Source organism: Manduca sexta, chromosome 7, assembly GCF_014839805.1.
Source record: "Manduca sexta isolate Smith_Timp_Sample1 chromosome 7, JHU_Msex_v1.0, whole genome shotgun sequence".
In the NCBI taxonomy this organism is placed as follows: Eukaryota; Metazoa; Arthropoda; class Insecta; order Lepidoptera; family Sphingidae; genus Manduca; species Manduca sexta.
The window spans coordinates 5,090,221-5,109,319 of record NC_051121.1 but is presented as its reverse complement, the minus strand read 5'-3'; the positions used below and the strand labels follow the sequence as shown (position 1 = coordinate 5,109,319).

General features: G+C 32.2%; 1 protein-coding gene across 2 annotated transcripts in view; it reads left to right on the top strand.

The window, feature by feature from the left end:
• Positions 1-19,099, top strand: part of LOC115441412 (head-specific guanylate cyclase) — a 110,693-nt gene that overhangs the window by 52,737 nt on the left and 38,857 nt on the right. For both annotated transcript variants that reach the window (XM_037436293.1, XM_037436292.1), the window contains exons 3-7: positions 6,984-7,057; positions 7,654-7,736; positions 9,711-9,871; positions 10,488-10,699; positions 12,435-12,619. In XM_037436293.1, coding sequence (XP_037292190.1) covers positions 6,984-7,057; positions 7,654-7,736; positions 9,711-9,871; positions 10,488-10,699; positions 12,435-12,619 — 715 coding nt within the window. The remainder of the gene's footprint in view (positions 1-6,983; positions 7,058-7,653; positions 7,737-9,710; positions 9,872-10,487; positions 10,700-12,434; positions 12,620-19,099) is intronic.

Genomic DNA, 19,099 nt, shown 5'->3' with positions numbered 1-19,099 from the left:
CATAATATCGTCATTACTAAATACAACATTCTTTGAAACGAACCCAAATGTTAGTATAATTTCGGTTGTCATAAGAATTTCGATTCGAAATTCGTATAAAAAAATCTTCCTGGATACCCATAGTAATCAATATTCTACCTTCAGGCTATGTTTGTTTTCTTACTAACTGTAAAGTTCGTGAAATTTCTTTCATTAAACAGTAGGCAATTTTGAATAAACACGAACTATTCAGAACGTATCAACGTTAAAGCACGTGGTGTGTGGTACGTTTTACAGGTGGATAGAGAGTATGTGCTACAAACTCTATAGGAATCCGTGGCAAAGGGTCAAAATAATCCGATTCTGGCTGACTTCCCTTGATCTAGAATTTCTGTAGAATCTAAATATCATTAGAACGATTTGCAGACTGTTTTTATGTATATAAGTACGTATATGTTGAGTCGGGTTTCTTTTTAGAAAGTTTCACTTTTCACCACTGATAGCAACATAAAAACTCCATAGCAGATTAATGGGCTTGACACATGTAAAATAATACTTACTTATTATTGTTATTCATATAGATATGAATCCCAAATTGTGTCATTAATACATTAAGACAATATTATACGTGTGGATGAACACTGTTACCCAAAATACTGGTTAACTTAGTTTGTGCCAGGGGACCAATATATAATGTGAACTTATTTTTTGGTAAATAAATAAAAAAATAAATAAAACTTGTGAAGGTTACGTTGAGCTCAAAGTTGAATGGAATTGGCAAAAACTTGTTCCATAAATTTAAAATTCCTTCATCTTGGTATAGAAAAAATATATCTTACTGTTGCTTTGCCAAATAACTTAGTACTTAATATTAAACTTAAAGAAATTATATTTTACCTTGAACGCGCTTATCTTTTGCACCATTGTAGTGATTCTTAAAATTGTTTCGGTAAGAAAGTTACATTATACTGAAACGCTTATAGATTAGAATCTAAACTCAGTCAGTTTTTAGGTTTTATCACTCGTTATCAAACATAAGCCACCGTCCAACTTTTTTTTTTCGACAAGTGACCCTTTGCTCTTTACTCCACTATACCGAATGGTAAATAAAGTAGGGTCTAGTTAGAGTATCGAGTGAGTCAGATTATTGAAGTTGTACTAGTAAATTTAAGAGCGTGTTAGATCACAGAAGTAGTAGTAAGTGTAAGAGCATTTATATCATTTAACAATTGGAGGGTCTAAAATGATTTTAAGTATTTATTAAAGTATAGCTGTAAGTTTGTACCTTAGGCCAAGACAAGTTGTACCGCCGTCACCCGCGGCAGCAACTTTGTAATTATCACTTAAATTTTAATTAATGCAATTAATATTTACGGTTTGCAATCTTGTTGACGTTTTGTTACACTTTGGTAATGTTTTAATTATGCAGTTTTATTACTGACATAATGCGATTTCTATTTTTGTTAACTTAAGTACTTTTCAATGTTAGTTCAGTTTTTACACCACAACGTTTTGTTATGATCTAGTATTTTTTTTATGTTTAACAGTGATGTGAAACTAAAACAATTCCTTAGTATTTTTGGTTTAGTATAATATATTTACCAACGAATAACTATTTTTGGCTAAAATACCATTACTCATCTATGTTTATATTTATATTATGAAGAGGAAAACATCGCAGGTTTTTAGGGACTAATCTCTGGAAAAATTGATCTGATTCTGAAAATTCTTTTACTAATATGAAGTTACGTTATTCACAAGTGGTAAAGGGTATTTTACCTCGAGTTAATATAAAGCGGGACCTTTTTTCAGGCGGACGGAGCCATAGGTAAAACCCAGTCAAGAATAAACATTATTTTCTACCATAATATTTGATTTATATTATTTGCTTATAGCTCAGAATGCAATGTCGATGTATTACTCTATCATTCCACTATTAACGACGGCAAGAGAAATAGAATAATGTATTTTAGCAAAGGTCTGACTATTCACATAAAAGACAAGAAAAATAAATGTTGGTCGATAAATAATTCATTACCATTGTCAAGCTACATATAAAAATACCATAGCAACATCCTTTTAATAAAAGTGAAGAAAGTCTTGTGAATTTTCCTGTATTCAAATTGGCTTATGGAATTATTCAAATGAGTCCGAAATTGTGGAGTTCACTTCGCGTAGCTAAGGCGGTAATTGTGTTTTCTTTATGACGTAGCCAAATCTGATTTGTCAAAACATTGATGCTTCAATAAGTTAATAATGCGAAATTAATTATATCTGAAAACAATATCTTGGATTGAATGTTTGCAGCAATACGATTGTTCGTTCGAGTGAGAAATTGAATTTTCAATATTGAGATTATTGATGAAATTGGATGTATTTACTGAATAAACTTACCTTTTAGAGGCGAAGTGGCAGAGATCTAGCACACTAGACTTCTGGAATCAAAACCATAAATCGACCAATAAAAAACGCGCACTTATTTCTGAGTTTGTTGCTTGCATTCATATAACTGAAGCGTCAGCTCAATAAAAAAAATTGCTAACGAAAATAATAATAATGTGTTCACCAGCAAGAATATTTGCATCGACGAATGCATAGATGTTGATGGCTTCAAACCCATTACGAGTATTGAGGGCCATAGCGATGTTGGCAAAGTTCCCAACGCTAAAAAGTTTACTAACAACTCCGATTTGAAAAGATGTAACGTTCGAAATTTGAAATATGACTCGTCAACCATCTGTCATATTAATGGGTTATCCAAAAGCCAAGCAAAATAAACTTATAGGTATCCATTAGATACTTGATATGGGCAGCCATTTTGCGTCATTCGTCTAAGTCTCATGCCATTTGGTGACCTCTAGAGGCGATCACTTAAGGTGTTCTGTTACTAGGATCCGGCGTGCTCACAGCAATATATTACGATAGAATGTTTTGAAAGGAAAGTTGAGAATTTTCACGCATGGATACGCTTCAAATGTTTGAGTTTGAGATTTATGTTTTATCATAATTTTTTGTTGACGTTAGCTAAATGATAAATAACTCAGAGACGCAGAAAGTTATAGTTATCATAGAATTGTCAATGCCTAGTACGATAGCATATTATCTACGGTGTCTTATTAAAACCGCAGCCAGTAAAAACATGACAGAGTTCACTTATTTGTTGTTTCTTTACAGTGCATGAAAGTAAAACATATTGAAACAAGTTTTTTTTTTAATTTAAACTAATTAATAATATTACTATGGACGAAGTGGACAATTCATATTTCCAACTTCTTCTCTTCTCTTCACTTCTCCTTATCTTTCTAATTGATTAATGTCGTTGCGGAATACATACAAATAAGTGTTCTTAGAGACTCACCGAGCTTTACCTCTTGGTGTCATAAAATGCGTGCCTCAGTTGATCCAGATTCAAGAGTTGTAAGTGGTGGGTGTAAGAGCGGCTAAGCGTCTATAAATTCTCTAATTCAATCTAATTAATGATCTCATTACCAATGTATACCATTCTAATGTTTATTTTTTAATTTCCACCATTCTATCTATACTTGTACCAAAACTATCCAACACTTTGTTAAGTGTCCTTCAACGTAATTAGTTAGACAACCCTTTTAGCGGCCTATAAATAGTCAATCACTATTTGCGAACCAATCAATTTAGTAATTAATAAATTTTGTTCGACAAGTTTGACATTTATATCGGTCGTGCTATTTTCATCACTATTTCGTGGTACTTATGTTAGTTTTCCAATTGTCTTGTAATTTAATTGTATTAAGTTTTACGGTTAGTTAAGCATTGTATTAAGGTATGTATGGTAATGGTTTCATAAAGATTGTTTATATTTTTAGATCTCTGAGAACTCAAAACGATTTTGCATTATTCATTTTTGTAAGAATAATAATATACCATCTTTGACTTACGTTATACATTGCCTCTATATTATTTTTGTCCCACTGTTTTGGCATGGTCCTCTCCTACTAACAATGTTTCGGCCAAAAAACATCACACTTATCTAGTGCCGGTCGGCAGGTATTCCTAAGTTTCTTAACAACGTTTAGCTTTCATCATTAAAATAACATATTGATAAAGAATACTAACATACATTCTGTTTATATCAATACATCAGTTTTACTCAAGGACGTTTTTTGTTTAAAAACACTAAAACCAGAAACTAGGAGGCTAACTAAACTTATCCTTTAAACTCGTTTTGGCATACTGCGGGCTAATTTTGCATTTTGTGTAACAGTTTCTGATAACTTTCATACAAAGTTGGTATTACAAACAACGTGTCCAACCTAATTCCAGTGTGGATTAGTTTATTCTGGACACTATTTTGAAGCTTATGTTGTTTTGTGATTATATATTTTCATTGAGGTAATATTTTTATTATTATAATTAACTTTATTTTATGTTTAGCGTGGACGTCAAATCTAAAACTATCTGGACTTTCTGTTGATTAAATTACATATTCATATTAATGAAGGATTTGTTGTTGATATAAACCAATACGTTAAGCAGAAATCTTTACGAATAATCCCAATCTGTACTGAAGACCACGCAAGATGAAAAATTTCTTGTCTTGGACGGAAGTGATCAATAACATCGAATGCCTCTTTGCTTCTTTCATTTACTATAAAAAACAAAGTATTCTCTTTGGTATATTCTGGATATAAAATATTCCTTCAAAATACCATATTCCATGTGAAATTGACGCAAGTCCTCTCAGATATCAAACCGTCATATTCTCATCAAGTTTCATCACGTCTTGTAAAAAAATAAAAACTATTTCCATATTTTTAAACGTGTTCTATATCTGGTCAGGGGTATAACGGAGTTTGTATTACCGGCAACGTTCCTATGGCTTCTCGTCCTTGCCTCTAGTCACATTATATCGCGTCAACGTAATATGTAACGGTTGGATTCAATAGCGCTGGCCTTATTCATTGAACTAGTCTATTTTGGAACCTTTCTGCACTGAAGTTATAACAGAATGATATCTGGATTTGTGTTTATGGATTTTGGATCTAGTTCAGTTTCAAATGGCATACAGTTTATTCTTTATTATATTATTGCGTCAGAATTATATTTTTTTATAGATCCTCTTAACGATGCGAGGGCATAATTTAATTCGGTATCTTAGCATTCATAAATTATTTCTATAACGCTAAAAGCATTGTCAATTTGTATAGACTTACAATTATAATTCAGAACTCGGTATTTAAAAATACCCACCACCTATAAAATTACACTGATTCCTACTCATTAGAGAATCCAATAATTGTAGTGCAATGGTCTTACAAGTTTTTTTTACGAATACTCAATAGTAACACACGTAGTCTCGCATTCACCTTAAGTGTAATTCTGGTGTTGTGGGTCATATTATTGTCGAAGACTTCCAGTTCCATGACATCTAGAACCTTCACCAATGTTTGAATCACACAACCATTTAAATCGTAGTGGTGGACCGAATTCTCTTCCTACTCTCATGACAAGCCCTTTCTCGATCGCTCTCGATTACAATTGCATGGTAACAGCTGCTGTAATTATTGTTTCATACAACCAATCAGTGTCTCTAAAACTATTCACTAAACAGTATTTCATAATCTACTCACATCTATTTACTTATTGTGCATACGAACATGGTAACTCCGTTATTTTACTCAGAAACTTTTACCGCAGCTCTTTAAATTCCCGGCCGAAGTTTACTATTGCGTGCATGCAGCTGAGCCATAAATGGTTTTGTCTCGTAAAGTTTTCCTTATGTTCGTTTTAATTCCCCAAGGCTCTTTGCTTTCTGAATTTGAATTGAAAAGAATTACGACCGAGATTTTGGGTTCCATATTTGAAGCAGTGGCCGTTGTTTTAATTATAAGATTTAAATCGAAACTAAATATAATTTGTTATATTGTTCCGACGATTGGTATTAGAATTTTGTAATTTTTTACCTATATTATATATAGTTTTATGGATTCCAATGATTTGCTAGATTCCAATGTTTTACTATAAGTACCGATTCTTAAGGGAATTCAATAGATACTATAATATTACGTGTTTCGATATGTAACGTGCTAGTACTCCCCAAGGTTCGAGGATTTGCGGCCTGGTTTATTAATGTGGTTTGTATTTAGGGCACCTACATCATGCTCAAAGTAGCTTAGATATAAATAACGACATCTTTCTTTAGAACACAATACCAAAAAATTCTGTTGATTCCTAATTAAAAAAAGATAGGTATCGAGTGTTAATAGACATTACCAGATTCAATTTGCATATTCGACCTCTTTAATACAATTTTACCATTCTAATACAATTTTCATTTACCGTTATCTTTCTAATTATTTCTGATACATTGTAAATCAGATTTTCAAAACTTCCAAACACTATTTTCGAATGCGCACAAATTTCGTATCGATATTTTTATTCACGGTCAGATCTTATTCTAATTTCGTCTAAGGACAGTGCGTTTATACATTTATGACTATTCGCAATTTGTTTATATACATTCAAGAAACTAGATCATATGAAACATCTGTATCCGTCTAAATATAAATTGTATATAATTTAATGTTAAAACGTATGAGGAAGAGTTTTTAATTTCCTTACCGCCCGGTTGCGATATCTCACGGAAATTAATATATGAGATATGATTCCGGGATGTTTCATATTAAATAATGAATTTCGTATAAATCAACTGTTAATGTCGAAATTTACTTTTATTACGTGAGTATATCAAAATATTTGATATGTTATATTAAATATGTATTTGCGTATGTTACGACATATTTTTTATTTATGTATGATAGAAAACCAATCACTTTCTGGAACATTTTATAGATTTTTAAATTTTATAATATGCCACAAGGACATTAATGCCTTTTATTTTTAATGACGTATACTAACCTCTTCATTTCATTGTCGATTGATACAATATTAGTTTTAAATAAACACGTGACAGCTTTTCTCACTTCTCAGAGATAGCTTAATAATATGTAACTTCTCTCTTGTTCTAGAATGAATGCCTCCATGCAGCTGTGACGTCACTTACGAAGAATCAATCAGATCATTACCACAAATACAATTGTTTGTAAGTATTTTTCCGGCACAGCAAATTGACTCCATTGAACTTGATGGTAAATGGATCACTTACCATCGACCAGATAGACACTATTTAAAAGGAATAATTATCCCTTGCCAGTCAACAAAATTTTGCCGGCCTGTTACACTACCAATTTAGAAAACCAGTCAAATCACAACAGATACATTGATGTTGTATCATATTATTTAACCAAAGCTTTATGTAATGAAGATTCCTCTTATTCGGATTAGGTTTAATTAGAGACCCTTCTTAAATTGGTCGTTTAACACGCTCAAGAGGTCCCGCGCCCTCGACAAATTTTAATGTGTCCTTTGTCCTACTAATTTGTTGTTTAACTTCCCTTTCAACATTTGCTTTATTAAGGTTTCATGTAATACGCGTAATACAAATGTTTGTTTAATTTTGATTTGAGGGTAATATTCATTTAATTATTTATATGATAATGTCAGCCTTGTATTTTATACTGTGCATGAGCCTCCTCTACTACTGAGAGGAATAAGGCCTAATTTGAAGAAATCATAAAGCTTATTTTAGCATATCCCTATTAATTTTTAGAATGTATATGAATTGTATTTTGTCCACAGGCGTAGATTACCAGACGATGTAAAAACTTGTAGAAATTATGCGTACCTACAAGAAATTTACGACGCCGTGCGAGCAACTGACAGTAAGTGTCAATGATCTGTCACTAGAATAAGGCAAACGCACTACACCGATTTCAACTTCCGATTTTTGTACTGTTTCATTTGCAATCATAAAATTTTCAATTCTTGAGAGACATACGTATAGGAAATGGCTTGAACAATATCGCAAGAATGACCATTCTATTGTATTTAATAGATGAAGCGACCGTCTTGTTAACACTTATCTCTTTCTGAGAGATATACGGATATTTTTTGTAATAATATATGCCTAAACTTCTGCCACAAAAATTAATAAAACCTAGATGTCTGAGCATTACCAATCACCAGATTAATAAAAATACAACACTTTTCTCCAATAGTAACACAACTAGATTAATCAATATTGTTTGTACGACATTCTCCGACGGAATTAATACGTTCTAGTACAGTCGGATCGATTAAAAGCATGTCCCCTGTGTTACGGCTAAGTGTATAAAGGGAATTGTTTGTTCATAAACAAAGGACTCGGTCGTAAGTGGAATTTATCTCGGCAAGCTAATGGTGTGGCGAGATTAAGGTCTCCAAATGTGTCATTGTTACTTGTAATTTTGTACCTGAGGGTTCTGCGTTTTTGGCCATAATTCTGCGTCGTTCTGGAGCATTACATTAATTGTGGACTATGATAAAGTAAGGTACCTAATAACTTGATGTGTACCTTAGTTTTTTTGTGGTGGGTAAAATTGTGCTTATAAATGGCTTTCCTTTGTGATGAGCACTAGGATTAAAATTAATTTATATATTCTAATATATCATTTTGAACCAACTACAGTATTATTGTAGATTTACGCACGCACATACATCAATACAAAATATAGGCGCTTTCGAACTTGCGATTAATAAATTAATTTATATTATATTAAATGGTTTCTAATGACACGAGGTCTACTGTACCTTTCTTATACATTTTTAATTTCTTTCGTTTCTTAATATAATAGGTATGTTAATACTGAATAAATTCTGAAATCGAGGTAAATTTGCTCATGCGCTAATATTTTGAGCCTTGCAGGCACTGAACAATATTATACAACAATGACGAAAGCAAACCGACGAATGCTTCGTGTTATGAACAGAATTCGGTACCATTTCAGATAGACTTTTTAATACGAGAAATCTATCATCTAGGAATACGCTAAATATATGATAATTAATATTATACAATGATTGCTCATATAACCCTCCAATGCCAATCTGACCTAAATTGCCACCTGACAAGAATGACGTTGTTAATTCATCACAAAATAAGAGTTTTTTTGCCTTCTAAAGGGATTTTTGATAAACAAGGACAAAAAGTTCATTTATATTACGAACGGTCCAATTCTTAACCTTTTAAAGGGACATTTTACTTGGACCAACTTTATTGTTTTTTTTTTCTTGAGAATTTTTAGTCTTTTGTTTATAAATTTTGTGTAGTGTTATAATAAGTTTTGAGTACAGGTAATGCGACATTTGCACCCATCATTATTTATAGATATATTTTTTTCTCTGTAACCCCAAACACAAAAGTTATTCCCTAAATATATTTAAATTAACTGATATTATTACTATGTTCGTAATCTGTAAGTAATTTCAATTCAAAATAATTTTATTTAAAATTAGACAACTGAAAGCTATCATTTCAGTATCAAAAAGTTTATAAAAGGAACCATTTAGTAGGACATTTAATTATTAAAGTACTGTGATATCAACAGTATCGGAAACATTTTATTATAGAGTATAAAGGAGTACGACAATATAAACGTACAAACAAAAGACATCGAAATTGCGTTAAATTTGAATTTCGTTGATTGTTCGCAGCGATCACCCATAAATCAAAGAGAAAGCAAAATAAAATTAGCGCAAACACTCCAAAAGCAATGATAAACTTTGTTAATTACATTTCTTGCATAATCCATTGTTTATATTAATTAATTTCGAATCCGAGATGATTAATTTTGTAATGAAAATATTTGTTGTTTCAGGTGTCAACACGAAGGATTTTATGGCAAAATTAGGGGAATATTTAATTTTAACAGCCTTCTCGCACAATTGTCGGTTAGAGAGAGCGTTTAAATGTTTAGGCACAAATTTAACAGAATTTCTGACCACATTAGACAGTGTTCATGACGTGTTGCACGATCAGGTAAGCCTTGTGTTATGGTAGCGTCAGATTCCTCTCACTTAGCTTTTCTTTGTTGATTTTTATATATGTGCACGGCATATTGATCCCACCTGATGGTGAGTGGAGTGGGGTTTAATAGAATGTCGACTTACGAGAGATGATTACCCCTCGGCAGTCGATACAATTATGCCGGTCTGATGGAACTGGATATACACACGCTGATCCCGGAACGCGACACATTACATGGTCCACTTTGGCGGGTTTTAATACCTTGTGTACGGTGGTCGCTATCCGGGCGCATATAAAATATGTTCTATCATCTGTTAAGAGATTTTCATTTTATCCAACTGATTATAAGTGCAAATGATAACGTAATTTACGAATTTTTCGCCCGATATCTCAAGGTCAATGGATCATAATGAATGGATAATTCAGTATCAAAAATTCACAATAGTTTGAAACAAAAATACTATTATACTACAGCCTATTCTGTCACTACAAATTAATCTAAAATGGAAAAAATATTCAAATATATTTTATTATTTCATCGACGAACAAAATATTCCTTTAAAAAATCTAAAATTGCAGCATATTCGTATCTATATCTTATTACAAACGGTTCAAATTTCATTTTTAGGACACACCGCTTAAAGATGAAACGATGGAGTACGAAGCGAATTTCGTATGCACGACCTCGCAAGAAGGGAAGATACAGTTACACTTGACCACGGAAAGCGAACCAGTGGCGTACCTTTTAGTAGGCAGTCTGAAAGCCATAGCGAAACGACTGTATGATACACAGACAGACATAAGACTGAGGAGCTATACCAATGATCCTAGGAGGTTTAGGTAAGTAAATTTGCATAAAACCGACCATTATAAGAAATAAATTATACAATGTATTGTAAAATTATAAATTCTGCTTTAAATTAATGCGGTTTAATTATACAATGCCAGAGATAGTAAAGTACACAAACAATAAAATGAACCATTTGTAATCTAACAAGTAATGTAACTTATTTATATTTACAGAAATTATGTATTAGTAAAAAATATATATTTCTGAGAACTTAAAGCATCAATTAAATTTCCTTTTTTGGCTGACGTTACTTCTTCAGAAGTATCGGATCCTTATTAAAATTTACACGATAGCTAAAATACGATCTTTGATCGGACTGTAATCTTGTCAAAGCAAAGCTTAAGGGCAAATATACTGAAATGTTCAGTAATCATACTAGGTGGATGTAGGTAAAATTTCTTGTAATTTTAATTCAATTGTTTTTATTTTTATATAAATTCTGTTTCACATCTGTAATTAGTGGTGGTCTCGTCCAACATTGTTAGTGTGCCGTTAAATAAATAAATAAAAGTTTATTTTAGCTGCAATTAACACAGAGTTTATTTAGGATATATAGACAAAAGACAAGTACAAATCCATTTGTTAATTATTGTAGCCGCAATCAGGCCCCGGCTTAATAATGTAGGCATGCCAGCAATTTTGTCTGAGTATTAAGGCGATACCTCAAGGTCCATTTTCATACATTTTGTTTCACCTTTAATCTGGGTAACTAAACAAGTATTGGCAAGTAAAGAATTTAAATTCACGTCTAGTTAGTGATTAGTTCTCGCAGTTGAAAGAAAAACGTAAAAATAATTAATAATCATGGATATTTCGGCCTTTAAAATTTAATATGACGAAATTTGCCCTATGCCCTACTTACCCTCGTTTTCAAATTTATTAAATCTTTATAGACTGTATATTTTAAAGTGAAACTTCTTTAGAATCGTTGTGATTTGAAACTCGATGAAACGAAAATGCGTCACGATAAAGAAACAAATACAGATATGTATATAATTAATTCAGATTTTTTTCAGTTTCGCTTAATTACAATAGTTTTTCATAAAAATTCGAGTAGCCGTTTTATTTTGAACAAATTCATTGACTCCATTGTGTTATATCCTAAATAGCTTCGTATTATATTACGCTTGTACATTTTTAATTCAAACAATGCTTAGTAACAAACTATGCGTCGAATCCAATTGACATATCCATTTGTCATCCCCAGGCTGTTTTAAATTTCATTTTATCAGTTACGTTTGTTTTATTTGAGAAGTGTTCTAATTTATTTTGCAAATTCAATTTTCAAATTATTATTTTATGTTTAAGAAATTCCAAGACATTTGGAATGTAATATACATCGTTGTTGAACATTTTTGTGATGTTTATTTCAAAACTATTGTTTTGAATTACGTCTGTAGTTTCTGGAATAATTCCTTTTCAAGGTATTTCACTTGGAATTCAAAATTTATTATAAGCTATTCAAGATTTGGATGTACCAAAGGCTTTAGTCATAAAATTAAAGTTAATATTATTTTTGTAACATTCTTGATTAAGTTCGTCGTATAATAAAATACAATTAACATTATCCCCTTGGTGGCAGAAAATATTCAACAAATTAAGTTATATTCGGCAAATACATGTAACATAACGTGGAGTGTTGCCTTTAGATATCTACTAAGTTTACTAGCAATTTTGTATACAATTAAAACCTGTTTTGTATGTAATAAATAAATATCATTTTAGGTACGAAATAAATGCAGTCCCACTACACCAGAAATCAAAAGAAGATAGCTGCGAACTTGTCAACGAGGCAGCTTCTGTTGCCACCTCGACCAAAGTGACAGATTTGAAGATCGGCGTGGCTAGCTTCTGCAAAGCGTTTCCATGGCATTTCATCACTGATAAAAGGCTGGAACTCGTTCAATTGGGTAAGTATCATTTTGACTCAAGTCTAGAGACAAAGTAAGGTGTGAATTGTGATCGCTAGATTTTTTTGTTATTAGTGCAGCGCCACGTGATGGTGGGGAACATTGACAATATACAATATATATCTTAATTTGAATTTTTTCGTCATTCGTTTTTCTTGAAGTTAACATCGTATCTATGAGAATGAAAATTAAATTCAAGGTCATGTATACAAAATACTTAGATGTAGTAAATATTCCTTCATGATATTGTTACACCTATTGGCAGCCGCCGATAATAGCGCCTACCCGATTATGGTAGGTTCGGTGATGGAACATTCTCGGAAGATCTCGATGTTTCCAGAAGGTCGTGGAACAAACAATATGTAATTTCGCTACATTTTATTTTTACCATGGAATACCAAATATGTTTCTTGAAATACGTATATTAAATAACATACATTATCCAGCAATAGGAGACATTATTAAACAATTTCATTACGATATCATAATGAAAACTGAAAATGTAACAAGGCATGAAAATGTTGAAAGTGAAAATATTTCAAATGAAATAATCAGGGAACGTCTGACACGTAATGTAAGTAAAAATGAAAGCATTAATAATACTGTCGAGAATAGAAGACTTTTATTTTTATTTTTCTTTCATTAGATATTTTGGTAGGACAGGTTGGAGACATTTTTGTCTGTGTATTAAATGGGTTGCAAAGACCGAGTAGGCACCATGAAGAGTTAGTAAGTGTGTAGTATTTAGGAATCAATCTACTTCTTATAGAATTTCATCATATAATAATATAATATCAGCCGTGTATTATATACTGTCCCATTGTCGGGCACGGGTCTCCTCTATTACTGAGAGGGATTAGGCCTTAGTCCACCACGCTGGTCTAGTGCGGGTTGGTAGACTTCACACACCCTCGTTAATTCCTAATAGAGGATTTCTCAGGAATGCAGGTTTCCTCAGGATGTTTTCCTTCACCGTTAAAGCAAGCAATAATGCACAAAGAGTACACACATATTTTTTTAGAAAAGTCAGAGCTGTGTGCCCTTGGGATTTGAACCTGCGGACATACGTCTCGGCAGTCCCTTCCACAACCAACTAGGCTATCGCCGCTTTTTTCGTGATGTAATGCAGCTAAATTCAATTTGTTTTTGTGTATAAGGGTTCTTTACCAGTTTTCATTTCTCTTAATTTGCGGTCAGCTCTGCACACTTTAAGCATATTGCAGAAAAAAATATGCATAGTTTTTATGACATTTCATCAATTAGTCCTGGTCCTATTTTCTAAAACCACCTACACAATTTTATTACCGTCCCGGCATGTAATCTAGGACCACTCAGATCTCAGCCCATGTTACCACTAAACCAAGGAGGCGAAATGTTAAATCCAAGGAGTTTTAGTATAGTTAGTGAATAACAAACCAATGTCTACAATGGACCCGAATTTATCAAGAAGGAAGGGAGGAAAGTCCTTTTATATTCTTTCCCATTCGCGTCTATCAATCATTCCATATTCATTACCTCTGATTCCGGATGTTTTTTATGCTACATCAGATAATATTCTTTTGATGCTTTACTGTATTCCTTTTGGCTTTTCTTATAATGAGTTTATATCGTCCTTGATAATTCAAATATTCTTTTAAATAATACTTATTAATGCGGATCATAATATGCGTGAAAACTTATGAAATGATCAAAATTCGTTACGACAAAATTAGGTACTGGCTAGCCAAGAAGTTTGGACTCGAGTAAACTTATACTTGGACTGCGATCTTGAATCAAAGGGCGAGGATATTGTAATAATTCGGAAACTAGGAGTTGTCATTTTTGTACATTCTTATGTCATAGGTAATGTATAAAATATTACCATCGAATTCTAAAATATTGATATGTTAATTTAATATTTTATACCAGATAATTTCATCATTTGTTTATGTATGTACGAGTATGTATGTAATATATTATACTATTGTCAGTGTATGGTCTGTAAATATTGTGCTATATCTATATATATAAAAATGAATCCCTATTTACCTTTGTCACGCCATCACGCGTGAACGGCTGGACGAATTTCACTATTTTTTTTTTGTTGTGTTTGTTATTGTCAGGAGAAGGATCTTATGAAAAAAAAATTAAGAAAGCTGAGCGGAACGTTAGAAAAGTTAATTTCAGCGATTGACAGAATGCGCGCTGCAAATTCATAGTTAAGACGGGACAACGTCTGTCGGGTCAGCTAGTTCTTTATATATATCTGTAATATTAGCTAATATGTACGCTCTAGACTACCCTTTCCATCATTCTCTCTTATTCCATCCAATGGTTGACTGTAAGAGATTTCCTCGAGCGATAAGACCGCCAATTGTACCTCCTTTCAGCCTACATTGTTTTAATATTAAGCACAGTGTTTGGTATATGGTGTACAATAAAGCTATGAAATAAATAAATGAAAGATATATTTGACATTCAATTTACTTGGTAACTTGTGTCTGAATAGAATTCCAGATTTAGTAAGTCTCAGGAGCTATTCCCGTTTGACCTAGAAACGCTGGAATTGAGAAGAGAGCTGGTTTCAGAATAACAAATAAGACTGAGATCTTTTTTAACTTTACCGAATGTTTTGTGCTTTGCGTCGTGAAGATGTCAAATTATTCAAATAACTGTTCTTATTTGACATTAGAGTCCATAGTAATAAAATTTATGAACTGATGTAAACCATGACAATGAATTATAAATACAAAACCTAAAAAAATACTCATACTCTTTCGTACATAATGTATATAACATAATATAGATATATTTATAATGAGAAATATAAAATTGATTCACCAGATCAAAAACTATTGAAGAAATTAACACGAATTTATTAAGATAACTCATAGCTTTGGCTAAAGAATTTGTGTTAGAATTTTCTAGAATGCGTGCGACGACGAAATTGTTATTTTTATGAATCCTGAAACGGCGTGCGAAGTAAAACTTACATCCAATCTGTTTTTTTTTACACCCTCATTTGGCTTAACACCTCTTTCCAGAAACGGTATCGTAAAATTTATGACTCACTTAACGGTAAACCATAATTATTTAGTAAACCTACATTTTTTAGCGAAGAAACAAGCTTGCAGGCTAAAAATATTTCTTGTTAAGATGCATTTTATTATACGGTATAGACCTTATCTAAACTTTTAATATTATCGACTATTGTGTCCTCCGATCACAATAAAAAAAAAATTGTATACAATATTAAGTAAGTTAGTTTATACATAAAATTGTTAGTAAAGAATTTATTTTTTTTTACTTACTCTTTGTAGATATTCTAATGTGCATTTATTTTTTTCAAATACAAAATTAATGGACATAAAGTTTTTTCTAGTATCATCCAAACTAAGCTGCGGTTACATTTTGGACTGCTATAATATAAGTTACATCATAAGTGATGAGCCGCAAGCAGGAAAAATGCCGTTTCTAGTACATAACTTTAAATGCAGTTAGTGTAACTACTGGACATAGTAAGACTCAAAAACTCATGTCTTAGGATGGCGAGCGCAGTTGAATACCAAACTATACTTTGTAATTCAAGTTGTTGGATGGTGATTCTACTGTTTATAGATGGTCGTATCGCTTACCATCAGGCGAACGGCATTCTCGTCTCGTTATTCAAAGCAATAAAAAAAGAAAATAATACTTAATCCAAGTAATGAAATATATTTGCAGTTAAAGCTCTTCAATCAATGGATGCTTTTAATAGAACTCAAAATTGAGACTTCATAAATGATACCTTCCTTATCTTCGATTAATTTCTTTGAAATAAAGAACCTTTCGTTGCCAGATGAGATAAATTCTCGCTACTCTGAATTCGGTAAAAATACTCTTTGTCTCAACCCACCTTCAAAGATCCTTAATGATGTTGAAATAAGGTCATTAAATTCACAGCTAATGTCGAATGGTGATTATCGAAGGTTTTACGAGCCGCGTTCCATTTTCTTAGACCTTTGGGTGTCCTACAACCATTCAATTTAATGACGGTTAGACGCTAAGGAAATTCGTTTTAAATTTTTACCATCGATAAAATTCACGCTAGCTGTCTATGTCGTTTTGTATGGCACTTTTGTTTAATGGGGCACCTTTTTGAGGTTCGTTTTTATTCTGTTCTTGCAGAAATATTATATTACTAGTTGACCCGACAGACGTTGTCCTGTCTTAACTATGTATACACGCGCGCATTCTGTCGATCGCTGACAGTTATTTCAAACCTCTGACAGTTATGTAAAATTAATATTGTCGTTAAGTTTTCTTACATTTTCTAATTTTCCGCGCAATATTTTGAATTTTTTCTTTCATTAGAACCTTATCCTGACAATAACAAACACAACAAAAAATATAGTAAAATCTGTCCAGCCGCTCACGCGTGATGGCATGACCAAGGGAAATGGGGATTTATTTTTATATATGTAGATGTATATTGGAGAATCGAATTACATATAAATATCTGTTCCTGCAAAAATAGAATAAAAACTAACTTAAAAAAAGTGCGCCATTAAACAAAAGTGCCATACAAAAAGATAAGATACTCGGTGCATTACATAGAAAGAAATGTTTCTTTTAATGTACAGTCTATCTTACTTTTGGTGGTGATTACTTTATATCCGCCTGGATAGCGACCACCGTAAAAAGTTTTAAAACCCGTCATAGTGGCTCACGTATGTCACGTTTCTCAGCCTGTGTATATCCAGTTCCAACAGGCCGGCATAATTGTGTCGACTGCCGAGGGGTAATCATCTCTCGTCAGTCGACATTCTATTGGACAATTGGAATCAATTTGCCGTGCCAGTATAAAAAAAAAATCTTTTAAAGGTCGAAACTATTGTAATAACTTTTCATTTATGTTTGTATATCAGTCTATCCCTTTGTCCGTTTTACCTTATTTATATCCAGTTGAACATTCACATTCTATTCGAATGCGTTTAAAACTATGTTTGTATATTACTTTGTCCGTTTTACCTTATATCTTAAGTTGAACATCCACATTCTATTCGAATGCGTTTAAAACAGAATTCCCAACACAAAGTTACAACGGCTAAATCTTGGCAGCGGAGTTTCAACCCTGCATTATTTACACCATACGTTTATGTAGGTACGGTTGAAATGTATTGAGATTGGATTTGAATTGTAAATATGTAAGAGTTGGTATGTAAATGTGTTATTTACATATCTGCAGATTGCACGGACCTTTATTGATGTGGTGCTCGATAGTGATGGATGTTTTGGAAGGTTTATGGTGTGTTTTGGTTATGAAAAGGACTAAAACCTTATAAAGTTGTTTGTTGAAATAATAATATTTTACGGTATTTATTGCGTTTTTTTTATATTATAATAAAAAATTTGATGATTGGAAAATGTAGGTAGATATTGTAACTGACTTTTCACACCTCAGTCCTTCTCGTGACTATGAAGCTGTTAAGGTATTTATTGCGGTTTTTATATTATAATAAAAAAATGTATAATTGGAAAATGTGGTTAGATATTGTAACTGACTTTTCGGTACAACTCAGTTCCTCCCATGACTTTGAAAGCTACTAAGTCTTCGAAACGTCGGGAGAAAATAATAATATAGAAGACCGCAATAAAATCCGTATAATCGTTTTATTTCAATGTCTAACATTCGCGTAAACATGAGAAATCATTATGTACTGTTGAACCGAAATATTTTGCCACAATACACGAATGAATTTAGGTAATGTTAACATCCCTTAATTATTTAGTACTAAGTATTAACAATTAATGAAACATGAAATTATTTGCAATAGCGTTTGAAATTTAATTCACTTAAGAAGGGGTGGACAAACTCATAAAAAAGAATAGACTTCCAACCGTCACGCATTTGAAAGGACGAAGAGTGTATGGAGATAATAAATAACTGAAATGAAATGTCACAATGTTTATTTATGAACAATAGTAATATATTAAACATTAATTGTTCCATCATAAACAATGCTGAGGCTATCAGTAGAATGAGTACAAATGCTCTAAGCTTTTATCTAGATTAGCCCGTAGAGACTGGAGGCGGATACTCAGGATGAGACTTTACATTGTTGTACTTTGTCAGGAATAGTTATCTTTATGTATAATAAAATTTTAACAACAGTATATTTTTTTATACATATTTAAGAAAAACCTATGTGAGTCTTTATAAGAGCAATAGAAGTCAAAAAACAGTTTTTAATTTTATTCTGTCTGTCTGTATATTTGTACGCACTTCATTCAAAATCTGCTGTATAGAATTGAATGTAGTTTTCGCCGATGTATTGCTAACAGTCTTATTTAAAATATAGGTTCGATTTTATCCCGGGAAAATGTACAGCGGGACTATAATACCGGAAAACTTTATCACGCCGGCCGAGCCGCTGTCAAAAGCTATCCTAAGTGCTGTAAACCTACGTACGGTGAATAAATAAAATATAGCAAATTATAATATATATTTTTATTAAACTC